The 26,549-nt window shown below is 51.5% G+C and overlaps 1 protein-coding gene across 1 annotated transcript in view; it reads left to right on the top strand.

Moving 5' to 3' along the window:
* KCNQ1 (potassium voltage-gated channel subfamily Q member 1) overlaps window positions 1–26,549 on the top strand; it is a 350,619-nt gene that overhangs the window by 99,862 nt on the left and 224,208 nt on the right. The window contains exons 7-10 of the mRNA XM_036861606.1: window positions 3,956–4,066; window positions 5,080–5,175; window positions 7,411–7,533; window positions 8,471–8,615. Of these exons, the coding sequence (XP_036717501.1) occupies window positions 3,956–4,066; window positions 5,080–5,175; window positions 7,411–7,533; window positions 8,471–8,615 (475 nt within the window). The remainder of the gene's footprint in view (window positions 1–3,955; window positions 4,067–5,079; window positions 5,176–7,410; window positions 7,534–8,470; window positions 8,616–26,549) is intronic.

Below are 26,549 nucleotides of genomic sequence, written 5' to 3'. Positions count from 1 at the left end.
TCCAAGACATTCCTTGGAGGACTGGGCCTCTTGGCCGGGCTGGTCCTGGGCACCAGGCACATTCCGGCAGTCCCGCTCTGCGCTGGGCACTGGGGCACAGCCGGGGGTCAGCCGCCCGGGGGTCTCGCTCTCGGAGGCTTGGCCGTGGTCGGTCGTGGTCCACACGCCGTGATTTCCCTGGGAGTCAGCGAGGCCCCCTGAGGAGGACACATCAGAGCTGAGCCCTCGAGGCAGAGTCTCCTGGGTGAGGGGCCACGAGCCCGGGCGTGCTGTGGGGTGGGCGCGGCCTGGGCAGGGCCCGGGGTGTCCACAGCGTCCCGCCAGGCGCTGTGTGACGCTCCTGAGGGCCCCTCCCGAGGAGGGAGAAAGGTCTTGACCCCGTCCCCACGGTCCACACCCTTTCCCCGTGAGTACAGCGGCCAGGGCGCCGAGGCTTCCATAGGGAGAAGATGCGCTCACGTGACGAGGAGCCCTGGGCCTGCGTGGGTTTCTGTTCGTTTATTGACTTTTTCCTTTCTGAAAGGAGGCGGGCTTATTTGGGGGTATGTGTTTGCTTTTGTTTTTACCCAGAATTTGCAAGCCTGGCAAGGTTGTCCCCTCGGCCCTGATGTGCCGGCCTCTGTCCCCTTCACGGTGTCCCCTGCAAGCCTGGCCGGGGTCTCCTGGGGCAGCCCCACGATGGCTGGAGCTGGGGCCCCGGACCGCTGCTCCCACCCTTCGCTGTCCTGAGGCAGTCCTGCCACCCGCCCAGCCTCCCCTCTGTCCACACCTCTCCTCGCCCGAGGTGCCCTCTCCCTGGCCCCGTCCTTCCAGCCTCCTCTGGGCAGGTTGGTGGCCCGAGGCTGGGCGAGCCCCAGAGCCCTCAGCGCGGCAGCCTCTAGCCCTGGGCTTGTTGTCCGGCTGTCCCGGCGAGGGGCCTGGGGATAAGCAGGCCTCGGTTTGGTGCCAGCTCCGTCACTTAGCAGTGGTGAGACCCACCCCCGGCCTCAGTTTCCCTCTCTGGCAGATGGTCCTGAACTCACAGCATGGTCACGAGTTTGCCAAACGGAGGTGCCCCCCCGGTGCGAGCCCCTAGTGTCCACGTTGGCGCCGTCCTCACTCCCACTCCTGGCTGCCCATTCCCTCTGGACAGATGGCCACGGCCTGCAGGGTGGCGGCAGGCTGACCGCGTCCTCTGTGGAGCCGGGCTTCTGGGCTGGCCCTCCCGCTTCCCCCGGAGGCCGGCGTCCAGGAGGAAATAAGATGACACCAGCGCCAGCTTCTCGTGACGCAAAGTGTTGGGGGGACTGGCAGGTCTCCTCGCACCTCCTGTCCCTGGAGGAGAGACACGGGTGACGGGGGACGCACCCTGGGCTCAGCACCCCGGCTGAGTTGTCTCCCCGAGTCTGTGCCCAGGGGACGTGCAGCTCTGCATTCCGGATCGCCTGCCATGGGGGGCGAGTTCTGAGCACGCGGGCTATAAAACGGCCCATTCCTGAGCTGCTTGTGTCTGTGAATTCAGGAAAAACAAACAGCTCTGCGGGGATGGGCCGTTTCCTCAAAGAGCTGAAAGGATGTCGTTAACTTGACAAAGAAGGTCTGTGGCAGAGTCTGAGAAGCCAGGAGTGTGCCCTGCACCGCAGGGTGGGGGACACCTGGCCGGGGCTCCCCTGGCTTCTTCCTGCTGCCCGGCCATTGGAGTCCCAGCACCTCCCAGCCAGGCGGGCGAGGACATGGGGTCCCGCCTCCGGTGCTCCTGTCCGAGAAGGGAGGTGGCCTCGGGCGTCCCCACCCGCTGGCCTGCCCGCACCGCTCGGCCCCCAGGGCCTTCCAGGCCAACCCCTTTCCTCCTCCCACCTACGTCCGTTTCCCAGTTGTCTTGGAATTATTTTTTTTTTTGCCTTAATTTTGATAATTAGAAGGTTGTATCATGTGTTATTTGTCTTGAGGCCCGAGTTTCCCGGCACCCCTTAAAATTTACCCCCCTGGCGTGAGGGCCACACTCAGGTCCATCTCAGAGGTCACCCTGCCCCTGGCTCCCTGCATAGCTGCCATTCTCGAACTTGGAGTCACAGGACCCCTTGACGCCCTTATCAGTGATTGAAGACCCCAGAAAGCTTTTGTTTACGGGGCTCACGTCTGTCAATACCGCGTTAGAAAATAAAAGTTAGAAATTTAAAAATAGACCCACTGTGTGTTTACACACAAATAAATAATTCTATGAGAACCATTTTCCGGAAGACACTGGACACGGCGCCTCGGACGCCCCATCCCCTCTGCAGCCCTGAGGTGCCTTTGCTCCGTGCACCCAGGTGCTGAGAGGCAGCTGCCGCCCAGGCCTCACACGAGGGGCGCAGACCCTCTGGGGGCTGCTGGCGAGGGGCTGCAGGTTCCCCTGGCCCCCTTATCTGCCTGCTGGCCTTCAGCCTTGCCCAAGGCCTCCGGCTGGCCTGCTCCGCCCTGCAGGTACCAGGCCGCGCTCCAGGTGTGCGCTGCCTGTGTGTGCGTGTGAGGCGTTGGGCCTAGAGAGAGCTGGGCTTGACGTGGGCACCGGCCCCTCTTTATGTGACCTCGCGCCATGTGTGGTACGTACACACGCCTGTGCCTCGTTGCTGCCTTAGCGTGTCTCGGCGTGCGTGTGCGGCGCCCTGTCTCTGTGTCAGGCCATCTGTGTGTGTGCGCACGTGCATGGGCAGCACATTGGAAGCGGGTGTGGACGTGTGTCTGAGGGACGGTGACGTTGCCAGGAAACACTCCGTGTGGCGGTCACGGGAGCCGGGACCATGAACAGTCGTGTGGCAGGTGTTGGGCGGGCGCCTGCACCCGCACTGCCCCCGGGTTGTGCTCTTTGGTGTAACCCGGGCTCCCGCACTGCGGTCCTTCCCGCTGCCCGGACTCCTGGTCACTCCTGCTTCCTGAGGGCCTCTCGCCTCTGCCCCGGGGCTTCCGAGCTGTCCTGTGTGCCTGTCCCTGTCTGCGTGGACACCTGTGCGGGCCCCAAGGACCCTGCTGCAGAAGCCGCCGCCTCCCGCCTGGGCCTTGTTCAGTGGAATCTGTGAAATGGGCCTCCCCAGGCCCTGCTCCCCGCCGGTCTCAGGGGGCAGGGGGGTCTCATGGAGGCTCCGTGCAGAACTTCCCGAGCTGCCAGGGGCCATCCTCACTTGGCCTGGGCTGGGGGCCCTGGAAGGGGGAAGCCGGGCTGCCCAGCACAGGGCTGGCGAGACCACGGGTTGAGCGCGTGTGCTGACGGGATGAGCTGGGACTCTGGGCGCCCTGGTCCCCCCGCCAGGCGCAGAGCGGGCTCCCCAAGCACCCAGACTCTGGCGTGGACAGGTGTGGGCCGCGTGGCCAGCACAGCCAGGGTGGGCTCTGAGTCCCTGCAGGATGGCGTTGTTGGGCTCACGCCGGAGGCCCCGCCGGGGAGCAAGCCTAGGGTGGGGCTGGGGTGGAAGCAGCCCCTCAGTCCCACTGTCCTGGCCCACGCCCTGGACGGACAGCTGCCCCGTGGGGAAGGAGGCTCAAGCTGCGTCTGAGTCCCTCCGAGAAAAGGGCAAACGCAGCGTCTGGTGCCCGGGGTGGCGTCAGGAAGTGGTGTGTCATCGTGGCCGGGCTCTTTGCGGAGGGTGGGCCTCTGTGGGCGCTTCCGGCTTCCTGGGGGCCGGAGCACAGTGACATCGGTGGCCCGGTTGGCAGGCCTCCTGGGGACGGGGCGGGGAGGCTGTCCCCCGTCGGCGCCGAGCTCCCGTGTGTACGCTGGGGCTTGCTTCCTTTGCAGCGTTAGTGTGGGGGACCCAGACCCCGCGGGCTCGAGCACCGCGCTCTCAGCCGCCCGGCCTCTCGGTGCTGGGCTCTCTCCGCTGGCCTCTGTTGCGCGGTGGCGGGTCTCGGATGGGGCGCGGGGCTCGGGCTGGACGGACGGACGCCCGCCCTGAGGTTCTGGGGCTTGAGTGCCAAGCGCTGTCCCTCGTCCTTGCAGGTGACGGTCACCACCATCGGCTACGGGGACAAGGTGCCCCAGACGTGGGTCGGGAAGACCATCGCCTCCTGCTTCTCCGTCTTCGCCATCTCCTTCTTTGCGCTTCCGGCGGTAGGTGCTCCGTGTTGGGGGGACTTTCCACGGCTCCTCAGCCCCCTCCGGGCTCTGGGGCTGGCACGGGGGCCCTGTGAGCAGACCACCCTCGGGGGCGCATTCAGACCCCAGCTCGCCGGCCTCAGAGCCTGTGGAGGCGGCCGCCTTCCTGTTCCCGGCCCCCGGTGGGTCCTTTGGAGCAAGTGTGGGCGGCGGCGATCACCAGGCCTTTCATGGCAAATAGTGGGGTGCAGGCCGGCTCATTCGGCCGCGGAGGGTAGGGGTGAGGCGCCCTTGGTGGCTGCCACAGAACCGCAGAGGTGCAAGCCGTGAGGGCGGGAGCGGTCCTGCCCTGTGGCCTGGGGCGGCTTTGACCCCTGTCCTTCCTGGAGGCCGTGGACCATGGGTGTTAAAATCCCCTAGTTCACTCTGTGTGTATGTAGGTGCCTGCTAGGTGTGTGACCGTACCGTGTGTGTGTATGCACTGTACGTGCACGTGTTATACATCATGCAGTCTGTGTCTGTGTGTCTGCGTCATGCACACGTGCTCCATGTGTATTTGTGTGCGTATGTACTGTCTATGCACGTGTCACATAGGTATACGTACCGCGTGCATTTGTATGTGCTCGTGCATGTGTGTCACATATGTATGTTCTCTGTGTGTGGTAGTCCTTAATGCACTGCATGTGTGTATTGCAGGTATGTGTGTCCACGCACGTGTGTGTCACGTGGCTGTGGTATAGCGTGTGTATGTATGTACACATAGAGCATATGTACACGTGTATGACTTGCTCCCCTCTGTGGACAGGGAGCTCCCCCTGGTGAGCCGGCCCTTTCCATCCCGTTAGCAATCCTGGGGGGGGGGCAGCAGCGGGTCCTGCTTGGGTGGGGCTGCCTTCTGCCCCACGGGCTGGGCCGGAGGCACCGACCTCCTCCGTGGGGCCCGCAGCGCCAAGCAGGCCACCGGTGCCCAGCCTGTCTCTCCACTCCCCCGTCTGCAGGATGTGAGCCCTGGTTTCTGTGCTTTCCAGGGGATTCTCGGCTCCGGTTTTGCCCTGAAGGTCCAGCAGAAGCAGAGGCAGAAGCACTTCAACCGGCAGATCCCGGCAGCAGCGTCGCTCATCCAGGTGATGGCAGCTGCCGCCGCGGCCTCGTTGCCGTCGTGTGGTGGTCAGTGTGCCCAGCTCTGTGTCGCCCGGGCAAGTACGAGCCGTGTCTGGTCTGGGAACGGCTCTCAGCCCTGAACTGACCTGGCCCCCGGGGCCGCCGAGACCCTCTCCTGTGGACCCTCCCGAACACGGAAGGGCTGCGTTCCGTGCCACAGACATGCCCACCTGTTGTAACTCCTGTCCTGGGAACCGTCGGGTGATGCCGATGGGGTGGGGGCACAGGAGCGTGGGAGCCCACCTTCCTCCATCCTGTGGGCCAGGCCGGGGGGACGAGGAGGTGGCCTGGCCAGTCCCGGATTTGGTCAGTCCTGTGGGCCCCTGGCCTCCAGCTGCAGCGGCCGCCTTGGTGTCTGTCTTCTCCCTCCTCTGTGGCCAGCCCCCGACTACGAGGGAGCAGGACTGGGAGGGAAGAGTGAGGGGTCCTCAGGTGGCCGTTCCCCCCGGGGTCAGGGGTCGGGCCTGCTTGTGTAGTACTGTTGCTTCTGGGCCACTCCCAGCACCCACGGGGCTCCGTCCTCCCGGCCGACAGGAGGTGAGGACCGGTGACCCAAGGGCACGGGCCGCGCTCTGGACTGATGGGCCAGCTTGGCTTTCTGAAGGCCCGGCAGCTGCCCCTACAGGGCCCGGGGCTCACAGTGCCGGGCCTTGCGGGCGGGGCAGGGGCGGCACCTGCCCTCGGCCCCTCGCTCCCCGCACCCTCCTCCCCGCCAGGCTTCTGTGAGGAGGCTGCCCCAGAGGCCCCCAGCCCGAGAGCAGTGGGAAAGGAAGGTTCCAGAGGCGGGCAAGCAGGCAGGCGGCCCCGAGCCCCTGGACACTGGGCTCCGGCACCCCAGGCTCCTGGAACAGCCTGGAGGACTGGGCAGCCCTCTCAGTGCCGAGCAAGGCTGGGGCACAAGGACCCCTGGAGACTCGTGTTCCGAGGGTGTCGGTCGGCGGCGGCCCGGGGCTGAGGAGCAGGCGGAGTGGGCGCGGGGCTACGGGGGGGGGGGGCGGCCGGGCAGGGGCCTGGAGCAGGGCTGTCATCGCGTGTCAGCGCGGCCGTGCGGCCCTGCACCCGCTGGCATGGCTGCGGTGCACAGCCTGGACCCCTTTGGGCACCCGGAGCCGAACGGCCCCCGGAGACCGTCTGGGGTCACGCCGGCGACCGCAGCTCAGCCAGGGCCTCTATCCTGTTCCTCGTAAGCCTGTCCGGAGCCGCCGTCTGGGGCCGGACGCTAATCCTGCACCGGAAGGAAGTGAAGGCAGCAGCCGTAAAGCTGGGGGCTCGGCCCCCCCTCAGGCCTGGCTTTATGGCGCCACGGCCTCCTCTCGGGGAGACCGTAAATCAGGCTGCAAATGGCCTGCCCGCGGAGGGGGCGCACTGACTTCCCGCGGGGCATGTGTGCAGCCCCACACGAGCCTCCCAGGAGGCGGGAGAGGCCTGGAGCGGGGCCTGGAGGGCGGGACTGGGATGAGGGACGGCGGGGCGGGAGGGGGCATGTCCGCTGGGTTCCCGTCACAGAGGTGGCATCTCTGTCCCAGGACCCCTTCCCCCGCCCCCGGCATCTCTCTCTCCAGCTCCCACGGCCGGCAGTGCCAAGGCCCTCAGGGTGCGTCCTCCTACGAGGCTCCTGGCGCCCCCTCCGGCCCCCCCACCAGACGTGGCCTCCCCTTGGGTCTCCTCCTCCAGGCCACACCCTGGTGGTAGTCGCCGTGGGCGTCTCTAGAGTGAAGGCCTGAGACCTTCACCCCCAGGCCATCTGGAGGCCCCGGAAACTGTGGGTCCCTGGGGGCTCTGCCTCCTGGACACTCAGCCCCGCCTCCTGCTGGCCCTGGGGGCCCTGCCCCTCCACGCCCCCAGTGACCTCTCCCCTGCGGCGTCCCCGAGGAGAGGCCGGCAACCAGGACGGGGGTGGGGGGCGCCCCGCGCCCCGCGGGGGAACCGGCAGGTGGAGGTGGGCGCACACAGACTGGGGCTCACGGGCCCCTGTGGTGGTTGAGCCGCGTGCGACCGTCCATGAGGCTGTGGGCTGCAGGAAGGGAACAGGCTCTTGCGGGTGGGGGCAGGCCCTGAGCCTGGGGAAGGGGCTGGTGGGCAGGGAGCCCCGTGGTCTTGCCAGAAGGGGGCCCAGGCAGGAGTGGCGGGCCGCAGCTCCCTGGGAGCCCCCGTCAGTGGCTCCGCGGGTGACAGCCACTCCCTTCTGCTGGTTCCAGACGGCGTGGCGGTGCTACGCGGCCGAGAACCCCAACTCCTCCACCTGGAAGATCTACGTCCGGAAGCCGCCCCGCAGCCATGCTCTGCTCTCCCCCAGCCCCAAGCCCAAGAAGTCTGCCATGGTAACCAGCCCCCGCCTGCCACCAGGATGGGGCACTCACACACGGGCGGGGAGGCCACACGGCCACAGCTCACGGCCGGGATTTGACTCTGGTGCTTCAGCCCGGTGTGGCCCATGGCGCTGTGGGCACTGGGGTATACACCCTGTGCTGGGCTCCTGCCATCCCGGTGTCCCCAGGCTTGGGGGCTTGTAGGACTGGCCGCTCCAGGGCCAGGGCTGTGGGAGGTCCCAAGGAAGTACCCCGGGAACAGGACGGGCTGGATTCCGGCCAGCTGCTGGGAGAAGGCTCTTGAGAGGGCCTTGGTGTTGGGCTTTCCATGCTGGGCCTGGTGGGCCGCAGGGGCTGGAGGTGGCATCCTGGCTCAGGGAAGAGGGTCTTGTGGTCATAGGATAAGGGAGCTCGGGCAGACTTGAGGCAAGAGTCTCGTGAACGAAGGGTGTGGCCCGCCCCGACAGAGCTCTCCTTCCTGGCCCGCGCCCACACCATCCTTGGAGAGACGCAGTCTCCCAGGTTCTGGTTGCTTCTGGAGCCTTTGCACCTGCTATTTCCTCTGCCAGAAGGTTCTCCCAGATCCCAGCATGGCCTGCTCCCTCCAGGTCACCTCCTCAGGGAAGCCTCGGCTGGCCTCAGTCTGTCCGCCCCGCCCCCCTGCTCTAACTCCCCGCTGGTCACAGCCCTCGTTACCACCTGCCCTGGGGTATTCCTGTGTATTTCTCTGTTTGCTAGTTTCCTGTCCGCCTGCCCCCCAGGCTGTGAGCTCCCAGGGCAGCCACTGGGCGGAGCCCCTCTGGCCGCATCACACGCTGCAGCCCACTCTGCCTGTGTGCGAGGGTGCTGGCCTGGGCCCTGGCAGGTGCCCCAAGGGTGGTCTGGGGCCAGCAGACGGCCTGGCAGAGGACGCCCAGGAACTGACAATTTTATTGTCTGGCTTTTTTAGGTAAAGAAAAAAAAGTTCAAACTGGACAAGGACAACGGGGTGAGCCCGGGAGAGAAGATGCTGACCGTCCCCCACATCACTTGCGACCCCACGTCGGAGGAGCGGAGGCCTGAACACTTCTCGGTGGACGGCTACGACGGTTCTGGTGAGAAACCTTCACATAGCGTGAGGGGTGGGGACAGGGCCACACTCAGCTCTGACCCAGGGCTGCTGGGGCCTCTGGGGTGTCCGGACGCCCCCTTCTCCCCCTCGCACTTGCTCTTGTCCTGTGGACAGCTGGTATTGTCATGTCTGCTCCCGCTGGCCCACTGTCACCCGCGGATGTTCTCCTCTGTTCTGGGCTTCTGGGAGTGAGGCCCTGCCTCGCTCTTGCTGTGTGGCTGGCGCCCCAGGTCTGGCAGAGAGGAGGTGGCCCGTACTACACGTTGACCCCCATTCCAGGTGGAGTGGGGCCGGGGGTCCTGAGCCAGCACCGTGTGTGCCTGCAGCTCTGCCCGTCTCGACGCTCTGTGCCTTTGTTCTCTGTCACTTCTGTGTCCATCCCTCCCCTCTTGGACCTCTTCCCGGGACCCCCAGAATGTTCCCGCATCCGCCAGAACGTTTCAGCTTACTGGTGGTTCGAGGGTGGTGTCACTGTCTCAAGCATGGCAAGAGGGTGATGAGTTCATGTTGTGCTCATGGGCGGCTGGTGCCCCGTCCGCCTGGTGCTGGCTTTGTGGGCGGCCGACCCGCGATGTACCCTCCGCATCTGGTCACTGCTGGCAGAAGGGCAGAAAGTGTTCTGGAAAGGAGCCACGGCCTCTCCCTGCTCCCAAGGCTGCCTGTGGACGTCCTCTTTGGGAGCTGGGTGTGCAAGACCGAGCCTGGGCGCCCGCCCTGCTGGGCGCTGGGCTGCCCGGGGCCTCATCACACACCGTCGGGATTCTGGCCCGGCCGCATCGCCGATGGGCCCCTGGGATGCGTTGCCTGCCTGCCCGCTGGAGTGGGTACAAAGGACAATTGTGACAACAGCTCCGGATTTGGGGCAGGACCATTGTCGCAGTGCAGATGGGGGCTTTCTGCAAATGCTAATGCGCAGGTCGGGCGCCGGGAGGAGCTTCGCTCGCTGTTGGCTGAATACGGAGCAGCCCGAAACGATGCGTCCATTCAGCCTGTTTGGCGTTATTAAGTCCTCAGTGATGTCTGCGGAATGTTAATGAGGTACAAGTGCCGGGGAAGTCGGGTGCCTTTTGTGGAATGCTCCCGCACGGAGGAGTTTTTTCTTTCCTGCCAACGCGATAAGTCAGCCCAGCCCAGAGCCACCGGATTTCTGGAGCCTGAGCTGTCGGCCTGGGTCCCGTGGGTTACCTGACACTCCTGAATCCTCCTCACCCGGAGGCTCTCAAGAGCCCTGGTGTGGGCGAAGGGGCGCTAATCCCGGGGCCAGATGCCATCACTGGGAAAGGCCTGCAGGCCCAGCTCCCACGCACTGGGGCGCGAACAGCCATGCTGAATTCCACTGCCACGCCAGTCCCAGGCCTTGAACCTGAACCTCAAGAATGGGGCGTGCTGGACAAAATCATCTCTGTCCCAGCACGCGGTACCTGCCCGCGCGCGCCCGCCTGCCCCCCTGCCCACGGCGCCTACCAGCCCAGGGTATCCCCTGCCCACGGCAGTGCCCGCCCGCACACCTCTCCCCCACCTCAGTGATTTCTCTCTGTGTCTCAGGCTCGCAGCTTCTCTGGGCTCCTGTCCTGCAACCGTCAGACCCCGTGTCCCAGGCAGAGCTTCTCCCCCTCGTTCGTGGGTTCTAGAGCCTTGTCTGAGCCGCTCTGATTTCCGGGTGGATGCCTGTCTTCAGGGGAGATCTCGTGAGCGGTGACAGGTGGCCGGGGCGGCCCAGGTCCCTCCTGCACGGCACCCACCCCCCTGCAGGTTCCGGTCACTCGGTTGCTTGCGCCATCCTGACTCACCAGGGACTGTTCGCGCTCCTCGCCATCCAGGGAGGAAGACAGGCGACAGCACGAGGGCAGAGTGTGTGGGCCTCTGAGGGATGAGAACCTGGCTTGAGCCGGACAAGTCTGGGAAGGCTTCTAGGAGGAGGTGACATCAGGGCTGAGTGGAGCTGGCCAGGAGAGCGAGGAAAGGCCAGCGAATGGCAGAGCATCTTGGACAGAGGTGTTCGGGGGCCAGCCACACCTCTGCGTGTCTCTGCCAGGTGACCTGGGCGTGGCACGTGGTGTCTGCGTCGGGTGGGGTGCTGACCACACCCACCTCACATAGATGCCTGCGGGGCTTCTTCACCAGTCTGGCGGCCTCGGGCATGAGTCGTGACCCGGAGCCAGCAGGCATTGGACGGGGCAGATGGTGGAGGCCACGGAGCAGGAGTGGCCATGGGTCAGCCCTGTGCCCTGCGTGGTTCCCTGGGGTGGCACGCACGGGGCAGCGGGCAGGACTTGGTCAGGGCCCACAGGCGAGACTCGGTGGTGGGCCAGCCCAGGGCCTGCAGCCATGGTGTCGGGGTGCGGGTAGGGGGAGCCGGGCACCAGCTGGAGGTGGGACCTGTGACCTCAGGGGCTCCCGGGGCGACGGTGGAACTGCGGGTGGGGGGCGGGGTGAGGACACCGGGTGAAAAGAGAACTCTCACCACAGAGACTTCAGACAGAGAATTTCAGAGAATGACGGGCCCAAAGCCCACGTGCCCCGCTCCGTGGAGGGACCGCGTCGGAGGCGTGGAGGCCCTGCCTGCCTTGGGGGTTTGCTCACGTCTGATGGGCTTTGCCGGGGGTGGGGGGGGGTCCGATCCTCTTGCCTTCCGCGTGTGGAGGCCGTGCAAGTCGATTCTGTCCTCACGGCCTGCCCGTCGCATCGGTCGGCAGCTGCTCCGTGCCTCCTGCACCCCCGCCCTCGGGCCGGGGGGCTCTCACCCCATCACCGTCCTGTTTCACGGGCCCTGCTGCCCCGTGTTTGGGTTTGGCCTTTGTAAACAGTTCTCTGCGTTAGCTGCTTGTCCTGACGCTGGAGAAGCGTGTTTGCTGACAGACTTGCGAGTTTTCTGTCTCTCAGTCTGGACTTAATTTCCTTCCTCCTGGAGCCTGTGCTATCTTCCGGGATGGTCTGTCGACGGTCTACTCAGTTTCTGCTCGTCTGAAATTTTTGTATTTTGCCTTTGCTCTTGGACAATGGTTTAGTTGTGTAGAACATCACAGGTTGAGATCTGTATTTATTTTAATTAAAAAAATTTTTTTAATTGAAATGTAGTTGATTTTCAGTGTTTCAGGTGTACAGCAAAGTGATTCAGTTACATATATATATACATATATATATTTACTCTTTTTCAGATTCTTTTCCATTATAGGTTATTAGAGGTCTGTATTCTTTCTGAGCAGGCTGGAGATCCACCACCGTCTCCCAGCTGGTGTGCCCTGTCGAGCTAATTGACAGTCCTTTGTAGGTGACCCTTCCTCCCGTCTGGTGACCTTGAATACCTTCTCTTTGACTTTGGTGTTCCATCGTTTCACTGTAGTGAATCAAGCTGGTGGATTATTTTTACTTGTCCTGCCTACAAGGTGTCGTGATTCCTGAATGAGGGTTTGTGTCCTGCATCAAGTGGAAAATCAGCCCCACCGTGTCATAGAATAGTAGTACCTCCCCTAACTGCTCTGACCTCGCCTGGCAACTTCCGCTTGCCCCTCCTGGTCCATCCTCCTTGGCGTCTCTCATACCCCCCGTCTCTGTCTTCCTGTGCTGCATCCTCAGCAACTTCTTTGTGGTTTCCTAACTCTTCACGTGTGCCAGCCGGTGAGGTGTTTATTTCAGTTGCCACCTATGGTTTCATTTCCGTATGTCCTCACGTGGGGGTCTCACCTGCTTGGTCTTAGCATCTTGTATCTTCCTCACGTTTGACGACAGAGCTTTGGACTTTTCGGCCCCTTGAACGTGCTCATCTCCTCGTATCCGTCCTGTCACTTCACCACCCGCGGCTCTTGGAGAGTCTGATCCTGTTCGCGGTGGACTCTCTGACGCTTGCTTCCTCGTGGGTCTGCCGGCTTAGGCTGTGGTCGTGGAGGTTTTGTGTCCGTGGGTTCCCGTGGGCTCTGGAGAGGTGATCCCGCGAACCACGCCAGGACACGCGTGGGGTTGGCTTATAGGTGTGGGGTTTTCTAGACAACCCGTGTCATGGAAGCACAGAGCCAGGGTCCTGTAAGATCGAGCCTAAGCACACGCACCACTTACACTCCAGGAACACAGGCCGAGGCAGGTGAGTTTCCTTTCCCCCCGTTGGCCGATGCGAGGGTTTGGTTGGGTTTTGTCCGGCTTTGTGGTTTGGTTCGCATCACCCTTTGGCTCTTGGTTCAGCTTCTCGATGTGGAGTCTCAGCTGCCAGTTCTTGCTTCGTGCTGCTTCCAGGCGCTGCCTCTTCCCCTCGGTGGGCAGTAAGGTCCACACTGGGGCTCCTCAGGTGGGCAACCCTGGGAGGCCAGCAGGTCAGAGCCAGGGCGCACCTGCTCCCCTCCTGGCCATGGGGACACCTCCTTCCCTGTCAGGTGAGCTCAGCGGAGCCTGCAGGAGGTTTGCTCTGTTCCAGAACTTGCAGAGAGAGGCTTTTCATGGCATCAGGCCCACTTATTGGCAGAAACGGAAGTCCTCCTCTTGGCGACAGACAGAGCTGTTCCCGGCGAGGAAGCCTGGGAGGCCCCGCTGGCTGGGGCTGGGCACTGATGCTTCAGGTTGGAACTTCCCCAGGTGTCCCTCGAATCACCTGGAGAACTTTACCTTTAACACAGCCTCAGAGACCTACCCCTCAAGATTTTGAGTCACAGTGGCTGTGGGGAGGCCCAGGAATGTGTGTCGGTAACAAGCCCCTAGGTTACCTGGAAGCAGGTGGTCCATGGACTGGTGTAGCCCTGAGGGCGAGGCTCTCCTTCTGTGACATCCTGGTCTGTGTCCGCCTTGGTCTCACCTGGGTCAACGTTGCCTTGTTCAGGACAAGAATAGGGTCCCAGGCGCCCTCCTGGCATCTGCCCCTCTGTTCTGGTCTTGGGGTGTGACGTTCCCCCTGGCTCTGGGGAGGACTTGTGATCATAACTTCTGGTGACCATCCTGGTCACCACACATCACTCATGCAGCCTCGGGGTCCCGGGGAGGTGGTCCCTGCAAGGTCCTGCAGGCTGGGGCCTGCGACTCCTCCAGTGGGTGTGGGAGTCTGGCGGGGCAGGAGACAAGGCCCGACAAGCTCTGTGGGCATGTTCTGAACTCCCAGACCAGAACCTTCTCACGGGCTCTCCCCCAGGCTGCTCACTCCCGTCCCCTCCGAGCTGCCCCAGGACTTCACTGAGGATGGTCTCTCGGTATCTTCCCCACTGTCTTTCCCCCTCCCGTCTGCTCTGGACAGCCAGTGAGCAGGTGAACAAATGTGCCTGCTCAAACCCCCCCCCCAGGATTCCCTGTCCCCTCGGGGCTGCCGCCTGGATGCCCCTGGGTCTCGCGGTAGCCTGGCCCTCACTCATCTTCCCAGCTCTGCACCCCCCGTCTGCACCCACAGCCAGGCTTTTCCACCTGGACCCCTTTGCCCTAAGGTCACCCCACCACGGCCCATCTCTTCATGACCAAAAGATGGCCACTCCCAAATTTCAAGAGATTTTTTTTTCTGCTTAAAAACATGGCATATGCTCATTATAGAGCCTATGAAACATGCACACGAGAATAATGAAGAAAAATAATCCCCTGTTGTCTCACTGCCCAGAGTAGCAACGGTTAGGCTTTTGACAGATGTCCTGTCTCCTTAGTTTTAAAGAATAGACACACCTGGGTTGGTTCCACCCACACTATCCAGTATTGTTCCTGCTTTTATCACTTGCTGTGATACGAGTGTACAGTTGATTTTTTGCTGTGTCCAGTCAAACGTTTATGCCAGTGATTTTGTGCTCCTGGTGTGCTGCCTTAGGGGAGGGGTCTGCAGGCTAATTTGGAAATATGATGGGCAAGGATTCCGTGATGTGTTTCTGATTTTGTGGGAATTGGATCCAGCGTTTTACTGTTTTGATTGGTGGTGTTCCTGGCTTTCAAACTCTGTCAAAGACAAAACAAAATCCCAAGCTAGAGAATATTTAGAAAAATAATAACAGAAGTAGTCCGTATTGGATCCCATAATATATAAAGTATTTAAATGACTGTTGATTCATAAGTTGGTATATCTAAATATGACTTCAAACCCAATAGCCGAAAGGGAAAAAATAATGAATAATATATAAAAGGTGAAAGAAACAAATCCAGGATGAGAATTGGGGATTTTAATACACCTATCTCAAAAGTTGATAGAACAAGTAGAGAGCAAAGCAGTAAGGATATAACTCTGAACAATACTTTCAACCAAGTTGACCTAATGAACACTTATAGAACACTCCTCCCAACAATAGCAGAGAACATACTGTTTCCAAGTGTACGCAGAACATTTACCAAGATAGAAGCAGGTTCTGAACCATAAAACAAATCCCAGTACATTTAAAATGATTCAAGTGATATATAAAGTCTGTCCTCTGACCACAATGGAATTAAATTGAAAATCAATAATAAAAAGATCTCTGGAAAATCCGCAAATATTTGGAAACTAAATAACATGCTTCTAATAGGACAGGGTCAGAGAAGAAATCCAAATGGAAACTAGAAAATATGTTGAACTTAATGAAAATGAAAACACAGCATATCAAAATGTGTAGGCTCTGCTAAGGGCAGCACCCAGGAAGCAGCACAGAGCACCAGCATGTACACTAGAAAAGAATTGGCTCCAGTCGGCCTCAGCTTCTACCATAAGAAACTAGAGAAAGAGTAACAAGCTAAACCCCAAAGAAGTAGAAACAAGAAAATGATAAAGCTCAGAGGGGAAACAAATGAAATGGAACACTCAAAAACAAAAGAAAAAATAATGAAACCAAAAGCTGATTTGTTTTAAGAAGATCAATACAGTTGATAAACCTTTACCCAGAAATATCAGCAGAAAAAGAGAGAAGACACAAATTATCAGTATCAGAAATGAGCGATATGGCAGTACCGATTCTACAGATATAAAAAGGATCATAAGGGAATACGCTATACAAGTCTTTAAATTCAGCAACTTAGGTGAAATGGGCAAATGTCTTGAAAGATGTAAACTACTCAAGAAATAGATAACCTGAATAGTTCCCTCTCTGCTGATAAAATCAAAGTCATAGTTCAAAACATTCCCCCGGACTTTCTCCAGGACCACATGGCTTTACTGGTGAATCCTGCCAAGCATTTAAGAAAGATAAAGTCAATTCTAGACAACATTTTCTGGAAAATTGAAAAGGGGGGAATAGTTCCAAACTCATTATGAGGCCAGCATTGCCCTGATCTGAAAACCAGCCAAAGACATTGTAAGAAAAGAAAGCTATAACTAAAGACATTGTAAGAAAAGAAAGCTATAGTTAAGTATCCCTCATGAACATAGATGCAAAATTTTATTTGCAAACTTTTAGCAAATCCAATCCAATAATATATTAGAAGATTATACATCATGACCAACTGGGGTTCGAGAATGCAGTTAGTTTGACATTTTAGAAAATCAGTCAGTTAACCATATTAACAAATGAAAAACCATACGATTTTCTCAATAGATGCAGAAAAAGAATTTGACAAAATCCAACAGCCAAGTATTACAAAAGCAAGTAGAAAATAGAAAGGAGCTTCCTCAACCTGATAAAGCTCTCAACGAAAAAACTACATCTATAGCTTCTTTTTTTAAAAATATTTATTTATTTATTTGGTTGTGCTGGGTCTTAGTTGCGGCAGGCAGGCTCCTTAGTTGTGGCATGTGAACTCTTAGTTGCCGCATGCGTGTGGGATCTAGTTCCCTGACCAGGAATCAAACCTGGGCCCCCTGCATTGGGAGCACGGCGTCTTAACCACTGCACCACCAGGGAAGTCCCAGCTATAACTTCTTAATGAAGAAAGACTGACTGCTTTCCCCCTAAGGTCAGGAACGCAACAAGAAGGCAAGAGAAAGAAATTTTAGACGTCCAGGTTGGAAAAGAAGAAATAAAACTGTTTTTATTTGCAGGTGACATAGTTATCTGTGTAGAAAACCTGGTGAATATATAAGATGACCACGAGAACTAATATGTGAATTTAGCAAGGTGGCAGATGCAAGATCAACATTGAAAAATCAATTCCATTTCTGTGTTCTAGCGGGAAATAATCTGAAGTTGAAATTTTAAAATACCACTTACAGTAACATGAACAATATGAAATACTTAGAGACTAATCTGACAGAAGATGTGAGAGCTGTACACTGGAAATTATAAAATATTGCTGAAAGAACTGAGAGACTATCTAAATAAATGGAGAGGTATACCATGTTCATGAATCACAAGATTCAATATTGATTTCTACACTCAGGATAATATCAGTCAAAATCCCAGCAGGCATTTTGTAGAAATTAACAAACTGATTCTGAAATTCATATGGAAATGCACATGACCTAGAACACCAAAACAACTTTGAAAATGAACAGAGTTGGAGGACTACACCAGCAGTGTGGTAGTAACATCAAGGTAAGCAAACAGATCAACGGAACAGACTAGAGAGTCCAGAGAGGCCTACACATTTATGGACAACTGATTTTTGATCAAGGTACAAAGGTAATTTGGTAGAGAAAGGGTAGTCTTTTCAACAGACAGCATTGGAACAACTGGATATCCATATGCCAAAAAATGAACTTGGATATACATCTTGCATCATATATAAAAATTAACTCAAAATTTACCAGAGGCCTAAATTTAAAGCCAACAATTATAGAAGAAAACATAGGAAAAAAATCTTTGTGACTTTGAGTTAAAGATTTCTTAGACATGACACCAAAAGCAAAAGCCATAATTAGAACAAATTAACTGAACTTAACAAAATTACAGGCTTCACTTTGAAGGACACTAAGAGAATGAACAGACAAACCAGAGGTTGGAAGGAAATATTTTCAAATCATACATCTGATAAAGGACTCGTGTCCAAAATATATGAGGGACACTTATGACTGAATAGTAAGACAACAAATAAAAATGGGCAAAAGCTTTGAACAGAGACTTCATCTAAGAAGATATATGGGCAAGCACATAAAAACATACTCAACATCATTAGTTATTGGGGAAAGGCAAATTAAAACCACAATGTGATACTACTATACATCATTATATTAGCTAAAATTAAGAAGACTGGCCGTACCAAGTGCTGGTAAAGAAAGCGGAACTCTTATACTCTCCTAGTGGGGATGCAAAATGGTGCAGCTGCTTTGGAGAACAGTTTGGCTGTTTCCCAAAATGTGAAATATATGCCCATCATATTATCCAGACATTCTATTCCTAGGTATTTGTCCAGGAGAAATAAGAGCAGATGCATATACCGACACTTGTACATGGAATATTCATAGCAGTTTTATGAAAAGTGGAAACAACCCAAATGCCCATCAACATTTGGGCAATTTTTTTTAAGTTGTAGAATATCCATACATTGGAATACTACTCAAAAATGAAAAGTAACAGCCTCGATGAACCTCAAAATAATGACTATGAGTGAAAGAAGCCAGACCAGAAAAGAGCACATACTGTATTATTCTGTTTATATAAAACTCTAGAAAATGCAGACAAATCTAGAGTGACAAAAAATCAGTTGTTACCTTGGGAGGGGGTTGGGGGGACGGGGACCGTGTTGGGAGGAGGAGTACAGAAGGGCTCAAGGAAGCTTTGGGGGGTGATGGGTATGTTCAACACATTGTGGCAATGGTTTAATTGTACGTCAAAAGTTACTGAATTGTGGGGGAAAAGTTACTAAATTGTATACGTTAAACGTGCAGTTTATTATACATCAGTTATGCCTTAATGAAAAAAATATAGAAAATAAAAATATTTTGCATAGCAAAAAATATGAAAAATAATTTTTAAAAATTATATCCTGGGGAAAATAGTTACCACTCATATCATAGACATAGGACTAATTTCATCAATATATTAAGAAGCTCTTGTAAATCATGAAGACAAAAGAATAAAAGGTACAAAGACAGTTCTCAGAAAAGGAAATACCAGTGATTCTTAAGGATGAAAAGATGCTGAGAGCCTTGATTATGATACAAGAAATGCAAATTAAAGCCATGAGATTTTTAAACCTATCTGATTATTAAATATTAAAGAGTTTGGTGGGTGAATGTACAGGGAAACCCTCCACCTCAGTCATTGATGTTGGAAGATTAAGTTGATACAAATTCTATGGAGACAAGATAATTTCAATGAAATGAAAGTTGCATATGCCCTTCAAACCCTTACAGAAATTTATTCTACACTGACAGTGCACATTTGCAAAATGACCCATTATCAGGATACTGATTTCTGCAATTGTTAAATAGCAAAAGAGAGCAAACCACCGACGTATCCATCAGTAGAGGTCTGCTTAAAGAAAAGTATCATGTATCCATTAAATAGCCATTAAGACTGTGAAACTGTATTCTCAGTGTTGATGAAAGACATACCTGATATCTGATCCTAGAAATAACAGGGCCTCAGGTTCAAAAGAGCAGGAAATCTGCCATCATGTGTGTGCTAATACAAATGTTCTACAAAAGGGAACTCTGTCTACCTTTCTCTGTGTCCTGGAATGGTTTGAAGAACATTGGAATTATCTTCTCCTTAAAGGTTAAATATTAGAACTAAGTTGTAAAACCGTCTGGGCCTGGTACATGTTTTAAAGGAGATCTTTAATCTCCTCTTAGTCTGTTTTATGGTAATTTGCTTTAAATAAATTTACTGCACCTTTTGGGGTAATTTATTCATTGCTATTTAACTCCTCAAGGGTTTCATTTATGTTGCCACTTGGTAGCAGCTAATTTTCTCTTTTAGTGATTTTATGTCTTCTGTATCTCTCATCTCTTTTTTTTTCTTGCCTGAGCTTTTATAGTTTTGCTCTTTTTCCTTAATCAAGTTCATGAGAGAGTTATCTATTTTATTTATTACACTTTTATTATCTTATCAGAAAATCACCTTTTTGCTATTTTTGCTTTCTATTTCACCAATTTGAGCTTTTATGTCTATTAATTCCCTCTTCCTGGTTAACTTTATTAACTTGTAATTTAAGAGTAACAGTACAATTATTTAAAGTCTTTCTTCTAAAAGGCATTTTAAAGGTTATAAATTTTCCTCTGATTGCAGCGTTAGCTATGACACATAGATCTTACTATGAAATATGTTCCTTTTCATTGCTTTATTGGTAGTTTTTATTTTGTGTTTTGATTTACTCTTTAGAGTTCTTTTAAGAAATGTTTTCTTAGTTTTTAAGCAGTATATTTTTTATCTCTGGTATTTATTTCCAATTTAACAGGCTTACAGTGAGAGGATGTGGCCTGTGAAATCTCTACTTTTTTAATGAAGATTTTCTTTGTGTCCAAGTACAAAAATAAAATTATTGCTTTTGTAAATGTTCCATGGACCTAAGTTAAGAAGATATATTTTCTTAAATATATAAGAAATTATATATTTTCTTAAATATATAAGAAATTATATATTTTCTTAAATATATAAGAAATTATATATTTTCTTAAATATATAAGAAATTATATATTTTATTTGTAGGACATGAACTTTTTTTGTATACAACAGATAAAATTTATGTAGAGATGGATTATGCGTACATACATATATACATGTGTACATACATATATACTTATTCACTGCATCATTCAGATATGTTCCAACCTTCTTTATTCTTATTATTTATTTTAACCCAACACATCTGCCAAATTCTGAAATGGGAAAATTAAATCCTTCCTTTGCACGTATGTTTTAAAAAGTCAAGTGGCAAATTTATGGGCTGGTTTCGAGCACAGCCCAATAGTCAACCTTCCTGGGGCCAAAGCCCAGCTCTGCCATTTTCTCCCGTGTGACCCTGGGCAAACTACTGCCTTCTCTTTGCCTCAGTTTCTGCATGCATGAAATCAGGATCCTAACAGGGCTGCTCCCAGGATTGTTGTGTTGACCGAGTGAGCTAAGATATGCAGGTGCCCACCCAGGGCCTGCCTGTATGTAACCAGCACTCTGGTGTCTCTGGGGTCTGCTCTGACCCTCCCTTACCCTCCCCTGCCAAATAGCCCACATTCCACCCGGCTCCCTGTGCCACAAATCTCAGGGCTGGTCTTTCTTTTAAGCATTCTCACTTTTATTACTTTATCATACACCTGTAACTCTACACATGTGTATAATGTGTACGTTTTTGTGCTGTCCTTTTTTTTCCCTCACATTTGCTTGGTTGCCTTACCTCTGCAACTTATGTTAATGACGTAAGATTTATTCTCATGTTTTTCCCAGTGCTCATAATATATGATGAACTAAGTATACATGATACTATAGAGGTTTATCATTGATTTCCAAACATATGGGATCATATCATACAAGACTCCCTCCAAAGACGCTGGAACAATCCGTGCTAAAATGCACATCTCTCCTTCATTCCCCATGCTCTGCACGTGCCACAGTGCTCTCTGTTGCTGAGAGTCCATTTTGCATCAGGTTTTGGCCGATTTTCTAAAAACCTCCCTCGAGCCCTACTTCCCTACGTACAAGTACAGTAGTCCCCCATCATCTGTGGTTTCACTTTCCACAGTTGCAGTTACCTGCGGTCAACCATGGTCCAAAAATATTAAATGGAAATTTCCAGAAGTAAACAATCCATAAGTTTTAAATTGTGTGCCAATCTGAGTAGCGTGATGAAATCTTATGCCGCCCCGTTCTGCCCCCCCAGGATATGAATCACCCCTTTGTCCAGTGCATTCCACCCTTTAGTGACTTAGTAGCTGTCCTGGTTATCAGATCGATTGTCGTGTATTGCAGTGATTGGGTTCAGGTGACCTTTGTTTTACATAATAATGGCCCCAAAAAGCATGAGGAGTGACGCTGGCTATTTAGATATGACGAAGAGGGGCTGTAAAGTGCTTCCTTTAAGTGAAAAGGTGAAAGTTCTCAGCTTTTTAAAGAAAGAAAAAAAAAAGTTGTATGCTGAGACTGCTGAGACCTATGGTACGAATGAATCTTCTATCTGTGAAAGAGTGAAGGAGAAAGAATTTCGTGCTAGTTTTGTAGTCACAAGTCAAACTGCAAAAGTTACGGCCATAGTGCATGATCCGTGCTTAACATGGGAAAGGCATGACATTTGTACAATAAAATATTTTGAGAGAGACCACATTCACATAACTGTTATTACAATATATTGTTATAATTGTTCTATGTTATTGCTAATCTCTTACTGTGGCTAATTTATAAATTAAACTTTATCTAAATTACGATATAATTTAAATATAAATTAAAATATAAACTTTAGTATGGAGGTTCCTTAAAAGACTAAAAACAGAGTTACCATATGCTCCAGCAATCCCACTCCTGGACATATATCTGGAAAAGACGAAAACTCTAATTCAAAAAGATATATGCACCCCTATGTTCATAGCAGCGCTATTTACAATAGCCAAGACGTGGAAGCAACCTAGATGTCCATCAACATATGAATGGATAAAGAAGATGTGGTATACGTACACAGTGGAATATTACTGAGACATAAAAAAGAAGGGAATAATGCCATTTGCAGCAACATGGATGGACCCAGAGGTTATCATACTAAGTGAAGTAAGTCAGAGAAAGACAAATACTATATGATATCAGTTACATGTGGAATCTAAAAAAATAATACAAATGAACTTATTTACAAAATAGAAACAGACTCACAGACATAGAGAACAAAGTTATGGTTACCATAGGGGAAAGGGGTGGGAGAGATAAATTAGGAGTATGGGATTAACAGATACACACCACTATATATAAAATAGATAAACAAGGATTTACTGTATAGCACAGGGAACTATAATCATTATCTTATAATAACCTATAATGGAAAAGAATTGGAAAAAGAAAACAAATAACTATATATAACTGAATCACTTTGCTGTACACCTGAAACTACACAATATTGTAAATCAACTATAGTTTTACATATATAACTATTGTAAATCAACTATAGTTATATATATATATATAAACTTTAGGTATGTGTGTATAAGAAAAAACATACACAGGGCTTGGTATAATCCACGGTTTCAGGCATGCACTCGGGGTCTTGGAAGATATCCCCTGTGGATAAGGGAGGGCTACTGTATCTTTTTTTCTATGATAATTTCCAGGATGTATTAGTTTGCTATGGCTGCCATAATAAAATACTACAGACTGGGTGGCTGAAGCCACAGAAATATGACAGTCCTGGAGGCTGGAAGCTTGAGATCAAGGTGTCAGCAGGGTTGATTTCTCTTGGGGACTCTCTCCTTGGCTTGGAGATGGCTGCCTTCTCACCGTGTCCTCACGTGATCTTTCCTCTGTGTGTGCATCTCTGGCGTCTTTATGTCCAAACTTCTTATAAGGATACCAGTCTCATTTAACTTAATCACCTCTTGAAAGGGCTTGTCTCCAAGTACGGTCACATTCTGAGGTACTGACGTTTAGAGCTTCAACATATGAAATCTGGCCACGACTTAGTCCGTAACACAGGTATTAGGTGCATTATTCATTTCAGTGGGTGCTGCCAGGTTGCCTTCCTCAAGGGCACTCTGCCAGCCGCCATTGGCAGAACGATTTTCCATCCTGTCAGCCGAGTAGGGCAGGGGTTCTCCGCTGTGACACTGTTGAAGTTTGGGGCCAGATCATTCTTTGTTGAGGGGGCTAACATTGTAGGATGTTTAGTAGCATCCCTGGGTTATGACAACCAAAATGTCCAGATGTTGCTAAATGTCCCCTGGGGGGTAAAGTCACACCCAGTAGAGAACCACTGTGAATGCCTCAGGGTTTGGGGGAATTTTTTCAGCTGTTTATTTGGAAGTAATTTTCAATTACAGAAAAATTGTAAGAGTAAGAATGAGCTAGAAAACACAGACCCTTCACTAAGATTTGATTCACTGATTGTTAATATTTTGCCCCATTTATTTGATCATTTGTACTCCCTTTCTATATGTATATTCGCGTAACACTTTTTTTTCTGAACCAGTTGAGAGTAAGTTGCATACTCTACACCCATCTGCCCCTAAACATTTTGCTGCATATTTCTTGAAAAATAAAGATGCCCCCTTTTAAAGCTCTAGCGTGGTTATCAAACTCTGCAATTAAACACTGATCCAATCCTTTACCCAGTCTACCATCGGTATCCCGGCTTTGCCAGTTGACGTGACAATGTCCTTTGCAGCATTTTTTCCCTCCAAGGCAGGATCCATCCCAGGGTCAGTATTGCCTTTGGTTGTCATGTCTCTTTAGCCTCCTTTAACGTGGAACATTTCCAGTTTTTGTCTTTTATGACATGGACATTTTTGAAGGGTACAGCCCCGCTACTTTGGGTGGCGGGCAGGCACGTCTGATGTTTCCTCGTGGTCAGATTCAGGTTGCGCGTTCCCAATGCGCACACTTCCAACGTGATGTGGTGTCCTCCTGGGGGTGTCCTGTCCCCGAGGCACACGATGGCATCTACCCCTAACTTTAATCACCCGCTGGAAACATTGTCCAGTTGTTTTGCTAAACAGTTACACTTTTTTGCCTTGGAACCAATAAACAATCTGGGGGACATACTTTGAGGCTATGCAAATAATCTGGCTCCTTATCAAAAAATGCCTCCCAGATTTAGAGGCTTTCCTGAACCAGACTTTATTATGATGGTTGCAAAATGCTGATTTGCCAACCCCACTGCCCCTTCTACAGAAGTACTGAAAAAAAAAAAAAATACTGTCTCGCCAGAATGGTATTCCAAGAGAAAATATCTCAACATTCTCCTATAAGAAGGAACCTCTCTTCTCTTCCATTTATTTATTTCTATTGATTGATTGTCTATATGCATGGGCTTTTGGGTTTTTTATTATAATTCTTTACTGTCCTTCATTATTTTGATATTCAAATTGTCCCAGATTTGGCCAGTGGAAGACCCTTCAAGCTGGCATCTGTGTCCGTGTGACATGTGTTTTGTTGTTGTTTGTTTGCTTTTAGCAGTTCTTTATGTTCTGGTATAACAAGATTCGGGCTCTGCCCCAGCCATAGAATCAGCCAGTTTTCCCAGGAGCCTTGGTTCCTTTTAATGGAGAATGAAATCACTAGACACCAAAATCTGGGCACTGTGTATGCTCATTTTTGTTAGGTATCTTTCCTTCTAGGCCCTTTCTGTGCACAGAGTTAAGGAAATGTATGCATATACACGCACATGTAAATATGCGTTGTCCTTACATACGTAGACATGGACACAGAGACATGCACACACAGAAGCATTTGCACACTTTAGAAATCTTGGGTCCACACCAGTGTCTCTAATTCTCCTCCGTCCGTACTGGCTTCTTCCTTATTTGCGAGCCCCTTGTCCACAGTGAGATGCCTGGTTCCCAGCCACATCAACACACAGACTCATTGCTCAACCTACAGCGCACCTAAAACACTTTCTTAATTGCTTGGTCCTCATCACTACAAAATCAAACCTACTGAAAAGCGTCCATGCTCTGTTTGTAACTCTCTACATCACCCTACTCACGACTCAGGGTATACAGTCAAATACTATAGTTTCAGACACCTTGGATTAGTGATTTCTCCTCTCCCTCCTCCTCTGTCTTTTCAATGTGGTTATGTTACTCATTTGAAAATTAGTTGAGTATACATTTCTCTTTTTTTTAACTTGTTTTTAAAAACGCTTTATTAAGGAATAATTTACATACCATAAAACTTACCCATTTTCAGTGTAATTTTAGTAATTTACTGACATGTACCATCAACCTCTGCAGTCTAGGGTTAGAATGTCTCCCACCCCGCCGTAAGATCCATCATGCCCATTTATAGTTAATTCCTGTTCCCGCTCCCAGCAACCACTAATGTACTTTCTAGTGGTCTCCGTAGATTTGCCTACCCTGGACAATTCATATATATGGAATCATAAAAAATGTAGTCTTTTCTCTTCCGGCTTCTTCAAGCATATTTTTGGGGTTCATCCAAATCACAGCACATAAAAGTATTTCATTCCTTTTTATTGCTAAAAAGTATTCCCTTGTATGGGTAGAACACATTTTGTTTATCCATTCACCAGTGGAGGGACGTTGGTGTTGTTTCCACCTTGGGGGTATTATATTGATAAATAATGTGGCCCTGAACGTTCATGGGCAAGTCTTCGTGTGGACATGTGCTTTCATTTGTCATGGACGGATACCTAGAAGTAGAATTGCTGAGTCAAATGGTAACTCTGTGTTTAAGTTTTTGAAGAATTGCCAAACTGTTTTCCAAATGGGATGTACCATTTTCCACTCCCTCCAGCAAGCTGTGAGAGTTCCTATTCCTCCACCTCCTTATCAATATTTATTATTGTCCATCTCCTTTACTATAGCCATCCTCTCAGGGGTGAAGTAAGTGTTCTCTCATTGTGGGTTTTTTTTTTTTTTTTTTTTAACTTATTTATTTATGGCTGTGTTGGGTCTTCATTTCTGTGCGAGGGCTCTCTCCAGTTGTGGCAAGCGGGGGCCACTCTTCATCGCGGTGCGCTGGCCTCTTCATTGTGGGTTTTGATTTGCATTTCCCTCATGACTGATGATGCTGAGAATTTTTTCAGGTGCTTATTGGCCAATGATGTATCTTCTTTGATGAAATGTTTATTCAGATCTTTTGCCCATTAAAAAAGTTAAACTTTGTATTTTTAGACATTCACATGCAATCATAAGAAATAATACAGAGAGATCCCATGCACCCTGTACACCGTTTCCCCCAGTGGTAACATCTTCTAAAACAGTTGACCCTCGGATAACACAGGTTTGAACTGCACAGGTCTACTTATATTTGGATATTTTTTCAATAAATATGTGCTACTGTACTACACTATCCATGGTTCATTAATCCACGGATGCAGAAGTGCAGATTGGAGACCCAACTCCAAAGTTGCAAGTGGATTTTTGACTGCCCAGCGGGTCAAAAGGTCCCTAACCCCTCCATAGTTCAAGGGTCACAATCAGCACGTTGACAATGAGACAGTCAAGATACAGAACATTTCTATCTCCACAAGG

Source organism: Balaenoptera musculus, chromosome 8 (assembly GCF_009873245.2).
Source record: "Balaenoptera musculus isolate JJ_BM4_2016_0621 chromosome 8, mBalMus1.pri.v3, whole genome shotgun sequence".
Lineage (NCBI taxonomy): Eukaryota > Metazoa > Chordata > Mammalia > Artiodactyla > Balaenopteridae > Balaenoptera > Balaenoptera musculus.
The sequence above is the reverse complement of the archived record's forward strand: the minus strand, read 5'-3'. Positions and strand labels throughout refer to the sequence as shown.